The sequence below is a fragment of the Protopterus annectens genome, chromosome 7.part0 (genome assembly GCF_019279795.1).
Source record: "Protopterus annectens isolate FY-2018-M chromosome 7.part0, PAN1.0, whole genome shotgun sequence".
Lineage (NCBI taxonomy): Eukaryota > Metazoa > Chordata > Ceratodontiformes > Protopteridae > Protopterus > Protopterus annectens.
In genome coordinates, this window is record NC_056739.1 from 1,396,086,684 (window position 1) to 1,396,109,283 (window position 22,600).

At 44.3% G+C, this 22,600-nt stretch overlaps 1 protein-coding gene across 4 annotated transcripts in view; it reads left to right on the plus strand.

Moving 5' to 3' along the window:
- ATXN7 (ataxin 7) overlaps positions 1-22,600 on the plus strand; it is a 1,461,623-nt gene that overhangs the window by 1,253,784 nt on the left and 185,239 nt on the right. For all 4 annotated transcript variants that reach the window (XM_044077985.1, XM_044077986.1, XM_044077987.1 and 1 more), the window contains one exon: positions 20,308-20,506. In XM_044077985.1, coding sequence (XP_043933920.1) covers positions 20,308-20,506 — 199 coding nt within the window. The remainder of the gene's footprint in view (positions 1-20,307; positions 20,507-22,600) is intronic.

Consider the following 22,600-nt stretch of genomic DNA (forward strand, 5'->3'; position numbering starts at 1 on the left):
TGCCAGTCTGTTCAAAACTCTACAAGACCAAGGTAAGAACATGAAACACGGCAGAGAGATTCTACTTCAGTACCATAGGAACTACCCATGTAAACCTACCTCCTTCCTTAGAAGGCATCTCAGGACAGCTCAGAAACAAAGAAACCCCCCTAGAAAAAGGGACTCTGAAAAAAAAACATAGAAAATCTCCAGCGGGGAGTCCTCCCTTTGGAAGCAAAAATCTGTTGCTACCTCTGCAGCACCCCTCCTTCTGCCCTCAGCTCCTTTACTCTTTCCCAAGGACTACCACTTGCCCTGTCCAGGTGGGAAGCTATTGCCATGGACATTGGGTCCTGTCCATCATCAAGGATGGTAATATCTTAGGGAAAATATTCCTCCTCTGAAAGGCATGTCACAACCACCTCAAAACCAAATATCCTTAATGGCCCCCATATTATTGAAGACTTTTTGAATCAGGGCACCATCTAGCATGTTCCAAAGAAGTTCATGGGAAAAGTGTTTTACTCCAGGGTTTTTCTAGTCTCAAGGAAAGAAGGGCAGGGGAAAACCATCCTAGGCCTGTCTATCCTAAACACTTGAAAGTACCATCTTTCAGAATGCTCTGTCCATCACTCTGTTCCTTTCATTCGCCCCTTTTTTAGTGTCACTAGTTCAGAAGGACGCCTACTTATACATACCAGTTTGTCCTTCTTGCAGAAGATTCCTCAGGTTTTTCTCCGACTCGTCACATTTTCACTTTACTGCTCTGCCTTTTGCTCTCTCCACAGCTCCAAACGTGTTCACAAAGTGTCTAGTTCCAGTAGTAGCTTTCTGATGCACTGATGGAATCCAAAATTTCCCCTACCTGAACAACCTACTGATCAGGCTGTCTCTCCAGAAGTAGCTCTGACAGGTCTGGGTTTCACTATAAACTACAGAAAATCCCACATTATCCCTTCACAGAATCTGGTTTTCCTGGTCTGCAGACTGGTCACAAACAAAATGCAGCCCTTCTTCCCCCATGAGAACAGTCTGTCCATCATCATCAGCCCCCTTTTTCCCATGTTTTTTCTACATGGTGTCGGGGTATCATGTTAACTGTCACCAACTCTCTTGATTCAATACCACACTCCTGCCTTCTTCAACACTCATGCCTGACTGTCACAGATCTTCTTTCACATAATCCTTCTACCTCTTTACTGGACATCCTTCCTCCTCTTACCTTCTTCCTGTCTGTCCCAAATCTTCCTCACCAGATTGTCTTCTGCTTTTCTATACGTGCCCAAACCACCATAATCTGTTCTCTTTGATCTTTTCTACAATCACGGTGGTGCAGCAGTAGCGTTGTTGCTTCACAGCAAGAGGTTCTCCCGTTCGATTCTCAGCTAGTGTGCGGGGAGTGCCTTCTGTGTGGAGTCTGCATGTCCTCCCTGCGGGTCGAGTGGCGTTCCGAAAGACATGTGTGAATGGGCGTGCCTTCGTTGAAGGTTGGGCATCGAGCTGGCAACTTGGCACCGTGAAAATGTGCTGCCAATCATTAGCGGACCGGAGTTCCACTGTGGAGACCCCTAACCGGGAAAAGCCGAAAGACAACAACAACAATTGGAGCTACTTTGACTTCTGCTCTTATGTCCTCAATTCTTCGTTTGTCCCACAGTGTGCATCCTGCCACCTTTCTCAGGCACTTCATTTCCATCACTTCTAGCTTCTTCAGCTATTCTGCCTATACTGCCCAGGTTTCTGTACCATACAGTAGTACTGGTTGCACCACTGTCTTGTACACTTTACTTTTCATCATCTTTGGCATTCTTCTGTCATAGACTACACCTGATACTCTATGCCAGTTGGCTGCAACCCCTCTGATTCTAGCTTTGACCTTTTCATTCAGACTACTCTTCTCCACAACCACCCCTCCCAGGTACTTGAAGCTGTTTACCTGTTCCGCTATCTTCCATCTCAATTCTCAGCTTCTTCTAATTTCCCCAATTTGCTGCCATTGCTACCATCTTATTTGTGCTTAGTTTCATCCCGTGTGCCTTCAGATTTGCATTCCATTCTCCTGTCCTTTGCTGAAGTTCTAGCTCAGAGTCTGCCTGTAATGCCATATCGTCTGCATACAACAGCTTTGTGGATCGGTCCCCTCCAACCTATTTGCTAATGTAGTCCATCACCGGTATGAACAGCAGTGGGTTCAGACCTGAACCCTGGTGTACACCCACTCCCACTGGGGAACCCCTCTTTGAGGCCAAACACTGCTCGTAATTGAGTCACTGGGTCCTTGTACATAGCCTGCACTAATTGTACCAATGTTTCCAGGACTTCAGACCACCGCAGTACTGCCCAGATCAGCTTTCTTGGGACCTTGTCACATGCTTTCTCCAAGTGTAGGAATGCCCAGTTGGACACTCTCTTCATCTCTAGCTTATTCTCAAGTATCTGTCTCAATGCAAACATTAGGTCAATTGTGCTGCATCTTGATCTGAATCTGAACTGCTCATCTCCCATCTTACATTCTACTACTCTGCGTATCTGTTCATCAGTTATGCGATATGGTAGGAGTTTGATGCCTCTGTACTGCCCACAGTTGTGAATGTCCTCTTTGTTCTTGTACACTAGCACGAATGTGCTTATTCTCCAGTCATCTGGGATACGCCTCTCTCTGTACACCGCTATTAGTACCCTCAGGAGCCATTTCTCCCCTATCTCATCCTGCTGTGACCTCATCTGAGCCTGCTGCTTTCCCTGAATTCATCTTCATTAGTGCTGATGTTCTTCGTGTTTCACTGTTGCAGTCATCACATTTGGGTTATCTGCTTGCAGTAGCCCTCAGTCGATCTGATTATCAAAGTCTTGGGTCCTGTGTCGGTTGCTGTCTCATCTTCCATGACGTCAGGTAGTCAGAGGTATAAAGCATGCAGCCGACGCCATTACATCAGTCTTTCTTGCCGTGCGGTGCCCGAAGCAGAAGCAGTTCGCAAGTGCCGGTCAGCAGACTCCTGAAATTTTCGTTTTCGAGTTTCAGAACCGAAGTCTTCAACTAAAGCTAAGTACCCCATTGGGGAAACTTTTTCTTGCTCTAAACCGATGTCAGTAAAAGTCAGTAATTGTATTTCTTGTGGAAAGCAAATACCTCATAAAGACTTTCATTCATACTGTATTCCTTGCCTTGGCCCTGACCACAACGTACCTCGCTGTCGTTTTTGTGCCTTATTTAAACAACAGACTATTTGTCGTCTGTATATTTGGGTACTCTGTTCAATTACCCAGATATGGCTTCGGTAAGCCACCCGACTACTGACATTCTGAAAAAATGCGAAGATAAAGACGGAGACAGGCCACCTAGGTCCAAAGCTGCCGACAATGCTTCTCCTAATCTAGTCGCAAGTTCTCCAGTACTCAGTGAGGTACTTTCGCAGCCCCTGATACCTGCTACTTCAGATTCGCAGGCCTCTACTGAGACCCATTCAGAGTCCGGTATACCGCGAGATGCTTCAGCTGAGGAACCTGCAAATGTCTTGGATGGGTCCGTAGCCGCTGTGCAGGCACCGGCTTCTGAGGGTGTATTCAGGCCTGCTGACTTGCATATCAAACTGACGCCATCTTCTTCTTCAAGGCCTAAAACTCGATCCATGCCTAGAAAACTGACGCCCAGACCGCATGTTCAGACCTCTATGCTTAAAAAACAAATAAGAATGGCTGAAGACCTTATTACTTTAATCATTGGATGCCAACCTTCCCCCCTCTGAGACCTAGGACTGAATTTGCTTATGATTCTTCTGATCAGGATTCTGAAATTTGTTTCCTCTGATGACCAGGCTTTACCTTTATCTACCTATGAGGATTCTGATGCAAAGAGCTCTCTCTCTTTTGGTGAAACCTTGCATACTCTTAGGGAGCATTTTCTCTGGGAAAGCCAAGATTACTCTGTTTCTAAAAAGAGGCTTAGGGATTTCTTATTTCTGCCCCGACACAGGCCTTTAGCTATCCCCCTTGTCCTAGGCATTGTTGATGGTGCCTTTTCTGAATGTAGCTTGGCCCCTGACTCCTCACCACCTGCTCCCAGAAAACCAAATAGATTTTACAGGTTTCCTGACTCTCACAAGTTCCTCTTTCTAAAATCCTACTGCAGATTCTGAGACCATTTCACAGGGACCCAAGGGCATTAAGGCTACTACTGCCAAAAATCCTACACCCTCTGCAAGAGATTCCAGGGCGCTGGATAGATTGGGTAAGAACGTATACACTTCTGCAACTTTGGCCATTAGGGCCTTAAACTGGCAGTTTCATATGTTAAAGTATCAGCAGCGTATTATTGGATTGCTTAAATAGAAAGTTGTTGATTCCTGACTGTGCTGAAAATAAGGATTTACAGGATTTAATGCATTCTGCTGAACAAGTTGGAAAACATACTTTGCAATTTGGTTTTGATTCACTAGAGGCATCTTGCAGGGCTGCTGTCACTGGGTCTGTACTTAGAAGGCATGCTTGGCTTAAGGAGCAGTCTTTGCCAAATCTTGTTAAAGCTAAATTGCTGGATGCTCCCTTAAATCAGGACCGCCTGTCTGGCAACAAAGCAGAAGTAGTACGTAAAAAGATGGAGGAAAAAGCTAAATCTATGCAAACTGTTAAAGATTTTCTGCAAGTACAGCCTCCCAGATTTAGCAGGCATTGGCCTCTTCCAGGCCTTCTCAGTCCAAACCCAGAACCAGCAGAACACCCAGGCTTCAGTCCCAAGGTACGCACAGGACTAAGCAGTGGGGGGCTCCCACTTCCAAAGCAGGGAGTAGTAAGACTCCCCCCAATGGTAAACTGTCTCAATGACTTAACTTTAAAACTTCCAAGCCCTTCTCAACTGTCTGCTCCTTTAGGGGGGAAAGATTGTTGTGGAGGCAAAAAACTGGCAACTCATTACCCAGGACAAATTGGTTTTAAATATAGTTTTCCAAGGATAAAGATTCCACTTCCACACCTTACCAGCCCCAAATGGTTGGCCAAATCTACCCCCAAATCAGTGGGCAGAGGCTCAAAACCAAGTTCTCTCTTAAGTATAAGGGCTATTCAAACTGTCCCAGAAGAGGAAAGGGACAAGGTTTCTACTCAAGATTGTTCATGGTGCCCAGAAAAGACAACTCCTGGCATCCCATCCTGGATCTCACTATCCTAAAAACTTTTTTGGTGATCCCAAAATTCAAGATGCTGACTCTTCACTTCCTATGCTAGGCAAGGATGCCTGGTTGGCAACACTGGATTTAAAGGAAGTCTACCTGCACATCCCATGCAGGGAATCTTGCAGAAGATACCTACGCTTCAAAGCAGGCTTCATGCACTATCAGTTCTCTGCATTTCCCTTTGGCTTATCTACTGCACCCAGGGTATTCACAAAGTGCCTAGCTCCAGTCATTGCATTTTGCAGGCAAAGAAATATTCAACTATACCCAAACCTCAACAGTTGTCTAATTCAGGCAGAAAGCCAGGACATACTATTGAATCTTCTGGTGTTTGTACAAAAGGTGTTAACTTCTCTGGGGTACACCATAAACGAAAAGAAATCACATCTTGTACCCTGCCAACAAATTGTATTCCTGGGAGAAAGCTTGAACACAACTTCCCAGATGGCTTTCCTCATGCCTGAGAAACAAGTTCATTTGACAGCTTACTTCAAACTAATGGCCAGAAAGACCCTGCTATCTGCAAGACAGATACTGCAAGCCTTGGGGTTCATGGCCTCCTGCATTTTTCTAATGCCATATTTAGGTTCATAGGTTAGTACTAAGCTAATTGCCATTGTGAGCCATTTTAAGCTTAGCCAATTATCCCTTCTAAACTCAAACCCTGCACCTTGGGTTTGTAAGGCAAACACTTTAACCATTAGGCACCCTCCCAATCCTGCAAGACTGCATATGAGGAAACTACAATGGTATCTAAAAAGCCTATGTTGTCAACATTCTCATAATCTAGAAGCAATGATTCCTATCATAATTTGCCTACAGTTCCTTTGGTGGGCAGAGGCCTGCCACCAAAACATGGGACTGCCTTTCACTCTTCCCCCTGCCACCCAAACCCTAATAACAGAAGCATCAGACTATGCATGGGGGGCTCACTTGGCAGGAAAGTGCATTCAAGGCAAATGGAACCCAAGTCAAATGCACTTGCATATCAGTCAAAAAGAAATGTTAGCTGTACAGAATGCTCTGACAGCCTTCAAGGACCACATTCTTCCAGGACAATTAATGGTAAAGGTGGACAACACCACTGTTGTGTTACATAAACAAGCAGGGGGGAACCCACTCATACCCTCTCTGCACACTAGCCTTGAGCTACCAAGTGGACCTACAGGCTCAGTTCCTGCCAGGAAAGCTAAATACACTGGCAGATGAACTAAGCAGAAATCTCATGGACCCACACGAGTGGAAACTGGAACCAGATGAACTAAGCAGAAATCTCATGGACCCACACGAGTGGAAACTGGAACTAAATACATTCAACATGTTGATAAACAAATGGGGGAGCCCAGAGATAGACCTGTTTGCTTCCCCCCAGAACTACCAATTGGACATATTCTGCAAAAAGGACTCCCCACAAACAAGCTTGGAAAGTGGATGTCCTGTCTTTCACCTGGAAAAAATCTATCAGTTTATGCCTTTCCTCCTCTGCCTCTCCTCTCCAAGGTACTACAAAAGATCAAGCAGGACAAGCCAAGGATGATACTGATAGCACCAGACTGGTCACACCAACACTGGTACCCCCTCTTGCGCAGTGTGTCACTGCTGGCACCATGGCACCTGCCTCAGACCCCTACACCCTGCTGTCCTAGCAAGAGGGCCAGATTCTGCACCCTCAGCTTCAAACCCTGAACCTGGCAGCCTTGCTAATTACTTGATCTCTCCGTTACTATCCCTCAGTAAACAAGTGTTGGATGTAATTCTGGAGGCAAGGAGGCCTAGTACTAGAAAATCTTATGCTGAAAAATGGAAAAGATTCTGTTCCTGGAACCAAACTCAGGGGATGGGCACAGCAGCGCCCAGTTTACCTCAGATTCTTCAATACCTAACTGAGATGCTTCACAAGGGCCTTTCTTTTTCCTCCATCAAAATTCATGCCTCAGCCATTTCAGCTCATTACAACACAGAACCACCCCTCTTCTCCCTTCCACTGCTCAAGCAGTTCCTTAGAGGGGCCAAAAACTTAGGACCGCCCAGGAGAGCCCCAACTCCAGCCTGGGCCTTTAACTTTGTATTGGAAAAACTCACTTTCCCTCCTTTTGAGCCAGCTGCAAATGCAGAGTTGAAATTCCTTTCTTGGAAAACAGCCTTCCTTTTAGCCATCACTTCAGCAAGAAGGGTGTGTGAATTACAGGCCCTTATGGCAGTGGAGCCTTTCATTATCTTTAATACGGACAAGGTGTCCCTCAGGACCAATCCCTCCTTCATGCCCAAGGTAGTATCCAGTGTGGCTCTTAATCAGTCCATTCATTTGCCAACCTTCTTTTCTAATCCACAGAACAAAGGGGAACGTATACTGCACTCCTTAGATGTGCACAGACAACTTAGATTTTACTTGGACAGGACTAAACCTCTCAGGAAATCTGAACAACTGCTGGTGGCATTTGCTGCAGGGGCAAAGGGGATGGCCATTTCAAAGCAAACCATTTCTAAATGGATTGGTCATTGCATTCATTTCTGCTATAAGCACCATGGAAAACCTTTTCCACGGAGGATAAGACCACATTCAACCAGGGCTACATCTACCTCTACAGACTTTCTCAGAGGTGTCCCTACCAGGGACATCCTAGAAGCTGCTACTTTCTTACTTCTTCTAAGGTGAACTCCTCCTCTTCCCTCATCGTAGGCTGTTTCTGGGGCAGTACAGCTTCTGTGGGGATTTCTTCATTCAGAAGCTGCTGGAAATACTCCTTCCATCTGCCTTTGATGTCCTGTGGACTGCCAATTTTCTCTAAAGCCAGAGCTGGCTTTGCCACTGCAGTCTTGCAGGGCTTTATAGCTGGTCCTAATGCTGTCTATTTTCCTCCTCCCACCCTTAGCTTTGGGAATCTACCCAAATGTGATGACTGCAACAAGTGAAACACAAAGAACATAGTACAGTTGTGTACACTTACCATAAATGTAGATGTTCAAGTGTATTCACTGTTGCAGTCCTGGTTACCCTCCCTCCAGCCCCCTGACGACTTTTGGCTATACCTCTATCCCTTTTTACTATGCTTAAAGCTTTATGGTGTATTTGCTTTTTTGTTGGAGGTGTAACATTGTATATATATTTAATTGCTTCCCATTAGGGGGAGACACCTGACATCTGAGGCAAGAAAAACTGATGTAATGGCATCAGCAGTATGCTTTATACCCCTGACTACCTGACGTCATGGAAGATGAGACAGCAAACGAAGCAGGACCCAAGACTTTGATAATCAGGCCGACTGAGGGCTACTGCAAACAGATAACCTAAATGTGATGACTGCAACAGTGAATACACTCGAACATGTACATTTATGGTAAGTGTACAGAACTGTACTTTCTTACTTCTTCTAAGGTGGGCTCCTCCTCTTCTCTCATCGTAGGCTGTTTCTGGGGCAGTACACCTTCTGTGGGGATTTCTTCATTCAGAAGCTGCTGGAAAATACTCCTTCCATCTGCCTTTGATGTCCTGTGGACTGGTGAACAGGTTGTTGCTGGCATCCCTTATGAAGGGTGTCTGACTATCTTCTTTATCTTTCTGTCTTTGCCTTGCAACCTGATATAGTTTCTTTTCTCCCCTTACTGAATTACTTTCCAGAAGTTGGTAGAGTGCCTCTGATGTGCTATTCTTTGCTATTGCAACTTCTTTCTTTGTTAACCAACCAGTAGTCCTCCATAGCCTGGTCAGTCTTTTTGATCTCCCACTTCTTCCTGCACTCCTTTCTTTTGTTACTTCCTGGACTTCTGCATTCCACCACCAGCTTTCCTTATGTACCTTATTTCCATACCTGGCTCAGCCACATATCTTTTCTGTAGTCCTAACACATGCTGATGTTCTCCATGTTTCATTGTTGCAGTCATTACATTTGGGTAATCTGCTGGCAGGTTGCACTCAGTTGGCCTGATTAACAAAGTCTTGGGTCCTGCATCAGTTGCTGTCCCTTCTTCCATGACGTCAGGTCATCAGGGGTATAAAACATGCAGCCATTTACATCAGTCTTTCTTGCAGCGCGGTGCCCGAAGCAGAAGCAGTTCGCAAGTGCCAGTCAGCTGACTCCTGAGATTTTCGTTTTCTAGTTTCAGAACTGAAGTCTTACACTAAAAGCTAAGTACCCCATTGAGGAAACCTTTTCTTGCTCCTTACCGATGTCAGTAAAAGTTAATAACTGGGAAGCAAATACCTCAAAGATTTTCATTTGTACTGTATTCCTTGCCTAGGCCCTGACCACAACGTGCTTTGCTGTTGGTTTTGTGCTAAATTTAATCAACGCAGTATTAGATGTCTGTATATTTTTGCTTCTACATATTTTGGCTCAAGATTTATCTATCCAGAAACGTCATCGGTTAGTAATCCGACTACTGGAATACCTAAAAAATGCAAAGAAAAAGGCAGAGACAGACCGTCGAGGTCCAAAACCGACGACGAAGTTTCTCCTAAGCCAGTCACCGGTTCGCCGGTACTCAGTGAGACGCTTTCGCAGCCCCTGATACCCGCTACTTTTGATTTGAAGGCCTGTAGTGAGACCCATTCAGAGTCCGGTATGCCACGCGACACTTTAAGTATTGAACCCGCAGATGTCTCTACCTTAGATCGGTCTGGAGCCGCTGAGCAGGCACCGGCTTCTGAGGGTGTTTTCAGGCCTAAAGATTTGTATACTAAACCGATGCCATCTTCAAAACTAAGGCCAAAATCTACTTCTATGTTTAAAAAGCCGACGCTTGGGCCACATGTACAGGCCCCAATGCCTAAAAAACAAATGATCAAAATGGCTGAGGATTTAATTACCTTGATCAGGGGTACCCATCCCCCTCCTGCTAAGAGGCCTAGGCAAGGCACTGACTATGAATCTTCAGATCAGGTTTCTATTTCTTCTGATTCCTCTTCTGATCAGGAATTATCTATTCCACCTTATGAGGACTCTGATGCGGAAGATTCCATCCCTTCTGCTTCTCCACCTGAGGATTTTTCTTTTGGAGAAACTTTGCATACCTTAAGGGAACACTTTCACTGGGAGAGTCAGGATTTCTCAGAATCTGAAGAGAGGCTTAGGAATTTCCTTCTTCTTCTTCATCATAGGCCTTTGGCTATACCTCCTGTTCTAGACATTGTTGATGTTTTCTCAGAATCCAGCATGACTCCTGATTCCCTGCCTCTGGCTCCTAGTAAGCCTGACAGATATTACAGGGCTCCTGACTCCCACCAATTCCTCTTTAAAAACCCTACTGCTGACCCTGAAACCATTTCTCAGGGTCCCAAGGACATTAAGGCTTCTACTGCTAAAAATCCTACCCCTTCTGACAGAAATTCCAGGGCGCTGGATAGATGGGGTAAGAAGGTTTACAAGTCTGCAACGTTGGCAATCAGGGCTTTAAACTGTCAATTTCATATGCTTAAATATCAGCAGCATGTCATGGGCTTGCTTAAACAGAAAATGATGTTGATTTCTGACTGTGTGGAAAATAGAGTTGCAGTATTTATTGCATTCAGCTGAACAAGTTGGAAAACATAGTTTGCAATGGGGTTTTGATTCCTTGGAGGCCTCTTGCAGGGCTGCTGTAACTGGATCTGTGATAAGAAGGGATGCTTGGCTCAAGGAGCAAAATCTGCCTGACCATGTTAAAGCAAAATTGTTGGATGCTCCTTTACAACAGGACAGACTTTTTGGTAATAAAGCAGAAGAAGGTTTGAAAAAGATGGAAGATGAAGCTAAATCTATGCAAATTGTTAAAGATTTCCTACAAGTGCAGCCACCCAGGTTCAGTAGGCACTGGTCTACTAAGAACTGGTCATTTCCAGTACCCACCAGAGCCGCTCAGGTCAAACCCAGACATTCCAAAGGCTCCAGGTTTCAGTCACAAGGAACTTGTAGAACAAAGCAGTGGGGTGCCTCCACCTCCAAATGTGGAAGTAACAAGGCATTACCAGTTCTCTGCACTGCCCTTTGGCTTATCTACTGCGCCCAGGGTCTTCACAAAGTGCCTGGCACCAGTAATTGCATTTTGCAGGCAAAGAAATATTCAGATTGATCCATACCTGGACGATTGTCTAATTCATGCAGAAAACAAGGACACTCTTCTAAAACATCTGGCGTTTGTAAAAAGACTTCTAACTTGTCTAGGGTACACCATAAACGAAAAGAAATCACAACTGGTACCAAGCTTGTATATAACTGCCCAGATGACTTACCTTACGCCAAAAAAACAAATTCAATTGGCTTACTTCAAACAGGTGGCCACAGAAACCCAGCTTTCTGCAAGACAAATTCTGCAGGCCTTGGGGTTCATGGCCTCCTGCATCCTAATAATTCCATATGCAAGAACTGCATATGAGGAAACTTCAATGGTCCCTAAAAAGCTTATGGAGTCAACATTGTCACAGCCTGGAAACAATGATTCCTCTCGTTCCTTGCCTGCAGCTAGAGTTCCTATGGTGGGCAGTGGCCTGCCACCAAAACAAGGGACTGTCATTCATTCCACGCCCTGCCGCCCAAACCCTGACTACAGATGCATCAGATTATGCTTGGGAGGCGCATCTGGCAGGGAGATGCATTCAGGGCCAATGGAGCCCAAATCAAATGCACCTACATATCAACAAGAAAGAAATGCTAGCTGTACAGAATGGTCTGACAGTCTTCAAGGACTATCGTCATCCAGGGCAACTACTGATAAAGATAGACAACACCACAATCATGTGGTACATAAGCAGGGGGTACCCATACCTACCCCCTTTGCAGATTAGCCATGGCATTGTGGAACACGGCCTTGACTTATCAGATACATCTACAAGCTGAATTCCTGCCAGGAAAGCAAAATACTCTGGCAGACGAACTAAGTAGAAATCTATGGACCCACACAAATGGAATCTGGATCCACAAATCTTCAGCATGTTGACACGCAAATGGGGGAGCCCAGACATGGATCTTTTTGCCTCACCCCAAAACTATCATTTGGACAAATTCTGCACAATAATTCATCACAAAAAAGCTTGGAAAATAGATTCTCTGTCCTTCAGCTGGAAAAACCTATCAGTCTATGCCTTTCCTCCTCTGTTCTCCAAGGTCTTACTAAAAGTCAGACAGGAAAAACCAAAACTGATTCTGATTGCTCCAGACTGGCATCTCCAACACTGGTACCCGCTCCTACGCAATATGTCGCACCTTCCTCCGTGGTACCTGCCTCTGACAACCTTACCTACTGTCTCAGCAGAACTATCAAATTCTGCACACTCCACTCCAAACTCTGAATCTTGCAGCATGGCTAATCAACTAATATCACCAGTTACATCTCTCAGCAAACCTGTGATGGATGTCATTTTGGAGGCTAGAAGGTCTAGTACTAGAAAATCCTATGCTGACAAATGGAAAAGATTCTGTGTCTGGAACCAAGCACAAGGAATAAGCACAGTAATGCCCAATATTCCTCAGATTCTGCAATATTTAACTGAGATGCTTCACAAGGGCCTATCTTTTTCTTCTGTAAAAATCCATGCCTCTGCCATTTCAGCTCATTACAACACAGAGCCTCCACTCTTTTCTCATCCTCTGCTAAAGCAGTACCTCAGAGGGGCCAAAAATTTAAGACCTCCCAGGGGAGCACCAACTCCTGCATGGGACTTCAATTTTGTTTTGGAAAAACTCACTCTACCTCCTTCTGAGCCAGCTGCTACTGCAGATTTAAAATTTCTTTCCTGGAAAACAGCTTTACTTTTAGCAGTCTCTTCAGCTAGAAGGATTTATTTCAGAATTACAGGCTCTTATGGCAATGGAGCCTTTCATTATTTTTCATCCAGACAGGGTGGCTGTCAGGACCAATCCATCTTTCATGCCTAAGGTGATATCCAGTGTGGCTCTTAATCAGACCATTCATCTGCCAACTTTCTTTCCCAATCCACAGAACAAGGATGAGCGGATTCAGCATTTCTTGAATGTACACAGACAACTTAGATTCTACTTAAACAGGACAAAACCTCTAAGAAAATCTGAGCAACTATTGGTGGCATTTGCTGCAGGGGCAGAGGGAAAACCTATTTCAAAGCAGACTATCTCTAAATGGATAAGCCATTGCATTCATTTCTGCTATGTGCACCATGGTAAACCTATCCCCAAGGGGATCAGATCTCATTCCACCAGGGATGCATCTACTTCTGCAGCCTTTCTCAGAGGGGTTCCTACCAGCGACATTCTAGAAGCTGCTACATGGAGCTCAGTTCATACGTTCACCAAACATTACCATTTACCTCTCTTCTCTAAATCCAGAGCTGGCTTTGCTACTGCTGCCCTGCAGGGCCTTGTAGCTGCTCCTAATTCTCTATAAATCCATCCTCCCACCCATAGCTTTGGGAATCTACCCAAATGTAATGACTGCAATAGTGAAAGATGAAGAACATAGTACCGTTGTGTACACTTACCATAAATGTAAATGTTCGAGTGTATTCACTGTTGCAGTCCTGGTTACCCACCCTCCAGCCCCCTGTTTTTCTCTTACTATACCTCTACTTTCTTTTACTATGCTTAAAAGCCTTTTTGGTGTATTTGCTTTTGTTTGGAGGTATATTTTTTGTGTTCTACATTATATACATTATGTATATATTTTGCTCCCCATTTGGGGGGCACCTGACATCTGGGGCAAGAAAAACTGATGTAAATGGCGTTGGCTGCATGTTTTATACCCCTAACGACCTGAAGTCATGGAAGAAGGGACAATAACCGGTGCAGGACCCAAGACTTTGTTAATCAGCCCGACTGAGGGCAACCCACCAGCCCGACTGAGGGCAACCTTCCAGCAGAAATCTATTGACTGCAACAGTGAATACACTCGAACATCTACATTTATGGTAAGTGTACACAACTGTACATTTTTAGGCGCTGCCACTCTTCTTCAACTGCACCTATTTCCTCCATTTCTTGAGGTGCTAGAGCCCTGAGTAATTCTGTGAACTGCTGTACTTTCTCTCCAGTCAACGTCCAGGTCTTCAGCCTGGTCTCTGTTAACCATAGAGCTTGATTGTGACAACTAGTAGTTTATGCTGTGGGCCGACTGTTTCCCTGGGGATGACTTTGCAATCATGGATTCTACCCCAGTGCCTTTTCCGTACTAGGAGAAAGTCTACCTGAGTTGCATGTTTGCTACTCTTGTATGTGATATTGTGACTGTTTCTGTTTCTGAACCATATGTCGGCTGCTATCAAGCCATTTGCCAGACAGAAGTCTAGAATGGCTTCTCCTCCTTTATTCCTGTTGCCCCACACCTGTGGACCAAGGCAGTCCTTATATCCTGTTCTGTCTGTCCCGATATGTGCATTCTAGTCACCCATTATCAGTGCCAATTCATGTTGTCCTGCTTTATCTAGTAGGTCCTGCAACAGCTGCCTGAATGCACTCTCTTCTTCACTATCACAACCCTGCTGTGGGGCATGGGCTGAGATTATGAATACTGCCCCTATCATTACACTGGAGTCTGATTGCCATGAGTCTGTAATTAATTCTGATGATATCCCTCACTGCCTTTTGAAGCCTCTCTCACCACATTTCTAGCCTATCCCCCACCTGAGTAGTAGACTCTGGATCCCAAGCTAAGTGGCTTTGCTACACTGCCCTTCCATCTCATCTCTTGTATACATAAGATGTCCATCCTCCTCTGTATCATCATGTCATCCACGTCCTGTCAGTGACTCTACATTAAGCATAGCAATTGTCAGTTCATGTTTGGCAGGTTGGTTTTGCATCCAGCTTTTGCTCAACAGAGCAATCCCAGGTAACCCAGGCTAGGCAACTAGACACCGGCCAGCCAGTAGCTTATTGACCCAGGACTGCTGGACTTCATGGCGGGCACACACTGGGCAATATAGGGGCACATATACCCCTTCCACCGTTAGCAAGTGTCCCTGGCGTGGGTCAGAGTAGGCCAGGTCCTCAACCCACTTATCACCTGTAACTACCCATGCCCATTTTTTGTGACATTAGTCAACATGACCGAATCACGTAGAGCCATATTTTAGACTGTCGAGTGGCTAGCACTGCTACGGCATGCAGTCAGTGATCCATGTTCTCCTGTCTTGAGGATACTGTGTACCACAGTAGATGCCCAAAGCGGTTGGTCTGTGCAACTCTTCCCCCTGTAGGGCACCATGTAGAGTCTGTGCTTCTGCCCACAGCTTTATTCATTGGTGAGTTTGAGATAGAAATACTCGGCATGTTTTTCAGACGTGGGAGAAACCCCACAGACACACAGGGAGAATATGCAAACTCCAAACAGGCTTTGGTTGGAGGTCAGGATCGAACCTTGTACCTTGTGCATGGGAGGTGAAGACCTTAACCATTAAACCATCTGCTGAGCATTTTGTCCATTTTTCCCAAAATCTCTCCTTCACAACCCATTGCATTGTTCAGAAAGGAAGATGCTAAGGTTGTTCTTTGCAGCCATAGGTTCATAGGTTGGTACTAGGCTATCAGCCCTAGGGCCTATACAAGCCTAGCCATAAAAATTCCCTGGCTATTTCTTCCCACATTATTTACTTTCCTGGACCCCTGTCTAGCAGGGCGACTGACGTGATCCCTGGGGTGAATTTCCTTTCTCCCATCCAATCATCAAGGTTCCTCTTGAAGAGGTCCAAAGAGGCACTCTGCTTGACATGTATGGGCAATCTATTCCAGAGTCTGGGGAGTCTCTGGGTCAGGAACCTATCCCTCCAGCATGTTTTGTTTATTGTGATGACAAGGTTTAGATCCCTGGAGCGTGTAGCTCTGAGGGATTGGGATTTCTTTAAGTGTAGCATGTCCAACAGCTCTGGGTTTGACATGGCCTTGTATGTTAAGCAGAGATCGCCTCTGAGTAGACAATATGCGACAGAGTATAGCTGGAGTTTTTTAAGGCGGTCAGTGTAGGGCATCTGCTTTAAGCCTGTGATTCTTTTATTGAGGTATTTCTGAGGCCTTTCCAGTTGCAGATGTCTTGAGAGGTACATACCAAATGGGGCATTGTATTCTATAATGGGTCTAATGAGGGATGAGTACAGTGGGACAATGACCTCCTTTTTCTGGATGAAAAGCCCTTCGTGATGAGGTGTGCCACATAGAAGGATTTCCTGACTGTTGTGGCGATGTTGTTATCGAAGGTGAGACCACTGTCCACCTGTGTCCCTAAGTCTCTTATCACACTTTCTGTGTTTAGTGTACTGCCACCTATATGGCAATTCATGGATACATGTTTTTTCCCAAAGGGGATAACAATACATTTCTTGGCATTGAGCTTGAGCCCATGGCTCTGGCACCAAGCATCTGTTTCTGTAAGGCCCTTTTGTAGAGTATCCACATCATTTGGGGATTCAATAATGGCTCCCAGTTTGCAGTCATCTGCAAACTTTGTTAGCCAGAGTCCCTTAGTGTTGACCTGTACTTCAGAGAAGTAGATGCCAAACAAGAGCGGCCCCAAGACTGAACCCTGAGGTACTTCTTGTCACTTTTCTGTTGCTGGATTTGGAGTCGGCTACTTTTACAGTGTGGGTTCTATCAGTAAGCCATTTAGCAACCCATTGGGTGACATAGGGATTAATGCCCAACTTAGTAAGTTTATCTATGATTCCAGAGTGGGGGATGGTGTCAAAGGCCTTGGCAAGGTCTAGATAGGCTGTGTGGACCACCTTACCCTTGTCCATGGCTCTGGAGACTGATTCAAAGAAGTCAATCAGGTTCATGAGACAAGATCGGCCCTTCACAAACCCAAACTGGGTGGGGCCAGTGTTTGAAGGTTACCAATGTCTTTGTTTATAAGTTTCATGATAATACGCTCCATGGCCTTGCAGATAAGGCTTGTCAGACTGATGGGACGGTAGTTTCCGGGATCCAAGGTGGATCCCCCCTTGTGGATTGGGATAACTGTAGCTCTGCGTCACTCAGTGGGCCCGAAACCTGAGGTGAGGCTATGATTAAACATGACACTTAGGTGAGGTGCCAGTTCATATTGTAGTTCATGTAGTACACAGCCCGGGATGTCATCTGGTCCAATGGATGCTGTATTCTTGGCTTTAGAGAGTGCATTTTGTACCTGTGTGGCCATTATTACTGGAATTTGGCAATCTTGCAGTATTGAGATGGGCCATTTAGGGGGTGAGAGGGGGGTGAAGTTGGCACTGAATCTATCTGCCAGGATATTGGCAATATCCTTCGGATCAGTATATTTAATGCCATTCTGTTTTAGCTCAGAGCAGATCTGAGCATTGCCATTTAAATTCTTGACATAGTTATAGAATGCTTTGTGGTTGTCTTTGGAATCTTTGGCAATTTTATTTTCGTAACTAGCTTTGGAGGATTTTATGAGGCATCTCAGTTTCTTACTGAGGCTAGTAAGGGAGTTTTTTGCATCCTGGGATTTTCCTCTTTTCTGCAAAAGTTTCTTCCTTTTGTTGTAAAGTTTGTTTATGGCAGGGGACCACCAGATTGGCTTCCTTTTTTTGGATGAGAGCATTTTGGTTCTCTTTGCTTCCCCTAGACAGACTTAACAAGAAAATTTAGTATCTGAAATCTGTCTGGTCCCAGAGCTGTCACCCCTTGGGCACCCTGATACCCCTCTGCCCTTGTCTCCAAAAGGAGCTGCTTTGGTGGAAGTGACAGGTCATCCTTAACCCAAGACTGCCATTCACACCACCTCCTCCTGTTCAACATCTTCACACAGTTCACTCAGGTTGAGGCATTAAGGGGCATGGACACAGGATCACACCTAGTGCAGGGAAAATGGCAACCTTGACTCCTGAAGGAATGTATTAATCTGAAGGAAATGAAGGCTTGTCAGCAATCTCTTCGCAGTTTTGCCTACCTTTGGAAGTCTGGGACACTTCGTGTATACAGACAACACCATTGTCATATGGTACATAAACAGGGAGTCACCAGATCTTACCAGCTGTGCATGTTAGCACAAGAGACCTGTAACTTGCCATCCCAAATGGTCATCACACTCACAGCCACACACACTTTATGCGCTATCAGACTCTCTAAGTTACTCCCCAGAGGACCCCCATGAATGCACACTGTACAGAGTGGTTTTGTAAACAATCGCCCTTCAGTGGGGAAAGCACTTCTCAGGACCACTTTGTGTCAGCAACCAACCATCAGCTCCTTTAGTTCTGCACCAAGGATTCTTGTCCCACAGCCTGGAGAGCAGATGCCTTTTCCTTCCAATGGACACGGAAGTTTATCTCTGCCTTTCCTCCCCTGTCTTTTCTTTCAAAAATTCTTCTTAAGGCACAAAAGGAACTACCCAAGTTCCTTTTATTTACACCCCTTTGGCCAAGACAGCATTGATTTCCTCTGCTATTTCACCTGACAAAGGGAAATTACAGGAAAATGCCTTTTCAGCTGGACCTGATAACTGCAAAAAAAGATTGCTGCTCCACTCAAATCTTCCATCTCTCAACTTTCCCCACTGGATGATAGGATTTTAATCCCTCAAAAACACCTCTTCTCTGAAGAGGTCATTCAAGTCTTAGACGAAGCCAGGAGACCCACTATTAGAAAATCTTACACAGCTAAATGGAAAAGGTTTTCACACACAGGTGCCTCATATGTATTCAGGAGCCACTCTTTTCATAAGTTCCTGCTGTACTACAATATATCTGTGAACTACTTTGCTCAGGTTTGACCTACTCTTCTGTAAAAGCTCACCTATCAGTTTTCAGTGCTTGCCTCTGTCTTAGCCCACCACCACTTATGGCTCAGGCAGAGGTCAAGCTTTTCCTCAGAGGTGTCCTGCATCTTAACCCACCAAGGAAACCCATCTCTCCTCCTTGGGAATCTTAATTTTGTTCTAGAAAAGCATGCACTGCCTCCGTCTGAACCAGCATCTTCCTCTTCTCTAAAATTCTGTACTTGGAAAACTATCCTTTTCTTGGCTCTCACCTCGGCTATGAGGATTTCTGAGTTACAGGCAGTCATGGCCATTCCCCTTTTCTTGTTTTTCACAAGGACAGGGTAACTGTCAGGGCTGTTCCATCCTTGATGCCTACGGTAGTGAATGAACTGTCCCTCAATCACACCGTTCACCTACCCAATTTTTCCCAATCCACAAAACAGAGCAAAGAATTTTAACTTCTCTGGACTTTTTCACAGGCAATTTGGATTTTATCTGGACAAAAATAAGTCCTTCAGTAGGACTGACCAACTGTTTGTATTATTTATGAGGCTTAAGCTAGGCCAGTTGGTCTTCAGACTATTGCAGCTTGGATTACTAAAGCTATAGCTTTCTTCTACTCACACTATGGTAAAACCTTGCCTGCCTACCATGTAGCACATTCCACTAGATCAGTGGCTCCTTCAGGGGCATTCCACAAAGGAGTAGACTCTTGGTCTGTCTTGGAGGCTGCCACTTGGTCCTCTGTATACACCTTTAGCAGACAATACAAATTGGTTCTTTCTCCAGGTCCAGGGCAGCCTTTGCTAGGTCAGTCCTGTCTGGACTGCTGGAGAGTTTTTACTTGGACAACCCCCCCCCCCCTTCCTTCCTTCCTCCTACAGCTCTGGGAATCATCCATATGTCAGGAATGCAACAACAGTGATTTTGGTCAGGACATAGTACAGTTGTGTAAGAACTTACCGTAACAGTAGATGTCCTACTGATTATTGTTGCAGTATGCCATCCCCCCCTTCATCCCCTCTTCTCTACCTCATTTCTGTTTCCAAGTTCTCACCCTGTGCTTTAATCTCTGCTCTGTTACATGGCAATGGAGGAGTTGCTACATCCCTCCTAGCTGACAAGTCTCCCCCTCAAAACAGTCTTCAGGCCACTGGCTTGGACGTAGTCTGAGGATCTGGGTTTGTACATCCATCTTTATACCCCAGCACATACAAGCTGAGATCATGCATTGACGTACCATCTCGAGAATGTAAAACTTTGGTACCCCAGCTGAATATCAGTGGTGACAACTCATATGACTAGAGTACTGTAATAGTGATCAGTAGGGCATCTACTATTATGATAAATTGTTACATGACTGTAATTTCACTAACTCAAGGATGCATTCTGAAGAGTCACAAAAATAATGAAATTTCAATAGGGAAACTACCTTTAGGCCTTCAAAGTAATATTTATTATTAGCATGCTTTTATGCTATTTTCATCTGAATTTTCATGCATCCACTCCCATATTACAGGCCGCCTCCAGTCTGTGCAGTAGGACATAGTGTAAATGCCTCTGAGGCTCACACAGCCCAGGAACCTCCACACACTTCCATATCAGCAGCTGAGGCAGCATCTCGGTTATCAACTGATGATGAAGAAGTTGATGAGAAGGAAGAATCTACTGAAAAACTGGACTACCATTATTCTGGCCAACACCCCAGGCCAGCAGCTGTAAGTAGAAATATATATATATTTTTTTTCTTTCTGTTTTGTTTTTTGACTGGTGTAGCTTTTTATTTTCAGGATTAAATGTTTTATGCAGGTCTGGGCAGTGGCATTACTGTGTATGATGTATGGGGTGTTGAAGGGTGAAACAAATATAGTTGTATTGAATATTGCTGCAGTAGTGCATGCTTCACTTTTTTTGACCAACTGAAAGCATGGGATGTAAATGGCAAATGTTGAGTGGAAGACTCCTTAAAGCACTTCAGTAGAGGCCTGTATCTTATGCATTAGTTCAAAAAGTATCAGAAGGAAGAGTTGTGTTCCTTTAGCTTGAGTAGGAAGGAAGTTCTTTTATCACAGTCCTGTCAAGACGTTGTTAACTGCTGTATTTGGGCGTTTCTTAAATTGTTGCCTCATTCTTTTAGTAACATAGTTTTTAGTAGACTTTGATCAGTGAATGGGATGATCACATCTGTTTGAGTACACCAAAACAGATTACACATTTTGTCCCCACCCTCCCCTATCCCTATTCCACATTAAATCATTTGCTCCCCTCATTGTAGGATCTGAAGCTCATGCTATAAGTCTTGCTTTAATATGTGGACCTTCTATCTCCATCTGGCCAGCAGTATGGTGATATAAGAATGTCATTTGGTCTTAATAAACGTGCAAAAACAACCTTTAAAGCAGGAAAACTGCAGTATCAAGAAAACATCTGTATGGGACAAGAATGTGATATAAAAGAACTTGAGCAAGAGGGAGTGTGTAAATATTTAGGAATTGATAAAGGATCAACAATAAAACATGAACAAATGCGAACACAACTTAGTAAGGAGTACTTTTGAAGACCTAAATTAATCCTGAAAACAACATTGACATCTAGTAACAAAATTCAAGCTATAAACCAATTTGCTGTTGTTCCTGTCCTAACTTACAATTTTGGAGTGATTGACTGACCCCAAAACATGTTGGATAGATTAGACAGGAAAACAAGAATGATGCTTCATGCTCACCAAATGATTTGTAAAAAAATCACTGCATGCCAAGATTATATATTCCCCATTCCAAAGGAGGGATGGGCCTCCTTGAAATTGATTACTTGTATAGATCTACAATCGTGGGACTGTACACACATCTGCTGACCTCACAAGACCCAAACATAGTGAAAGTTTTGAAACATGAGAATAACTCTAAAATTACTTCTCTGCTTAGTCTAGCAGAAGCATATTGGCTTTAAGCAGGAATGGAAATCAAACCAAAAGTAGATGAAAATCAGGCAACAACTGAATGTGCCAAAAAACAAAAGAAATAATATAAGGTGAACTGCCAGAAGATAATGCAAGAAATGTGAAAAATGCATAAATTAGTTGTAAGTATAAAAAACTTCTGGAAGAATCTCATATTGATCAGGAACGAATGCAGGAATGGTTAAGGAGAGGTGAATTCAAACCAAGAGATGAAAGGTTAATATTGGTGGCACATGATAGTGGGGTACGTACACATTGGTTTACAAAGTCCATTGAGCATGTGGGAGAAACAGACAAATGTAGGTTTTGTAAAACAGAATTGGAAACAGTTGCACACCTTTTTGCTGGTTGTGACATACTAATGGCAGAAGGACTGTATACTGAAAGACAATAATTTGGCAAGACTGTTGCACTGAGGATTGTGCAAATATTATGGTATTGAAGTGGTTGAAAAACACTGGAAACATAAGCCACAAAGCATCATAGAAAATGATGGTCTACATCACACGGGATCATCCATTACCAACAGTTCAAAAGATGCTAGAAAATGAAAAGAAGACAAAAGTAGGTTGATTATTGAAATCGCCAAACCCAGTGACTACAGTGTCTTGCGTACAGAGAGAGACAAAAGTCATAAAATATCAGGATCTGCAGGCAGAAATGAGAGCTATGTGGAAGAGAGATACCCAGATAGTTCCAATAGTAGTAGGAGCAACAGGTCTTACAAAGAAGACATACTCCACAAGTCAAGCGAAAAACAAACCGCAGTGAAAAACAAACATTTTTAACATTTCTAGTGTTTTATGGGTTTTATGTGATGTTTATAAAGGATCTTAATTGTATTAAAAATGCT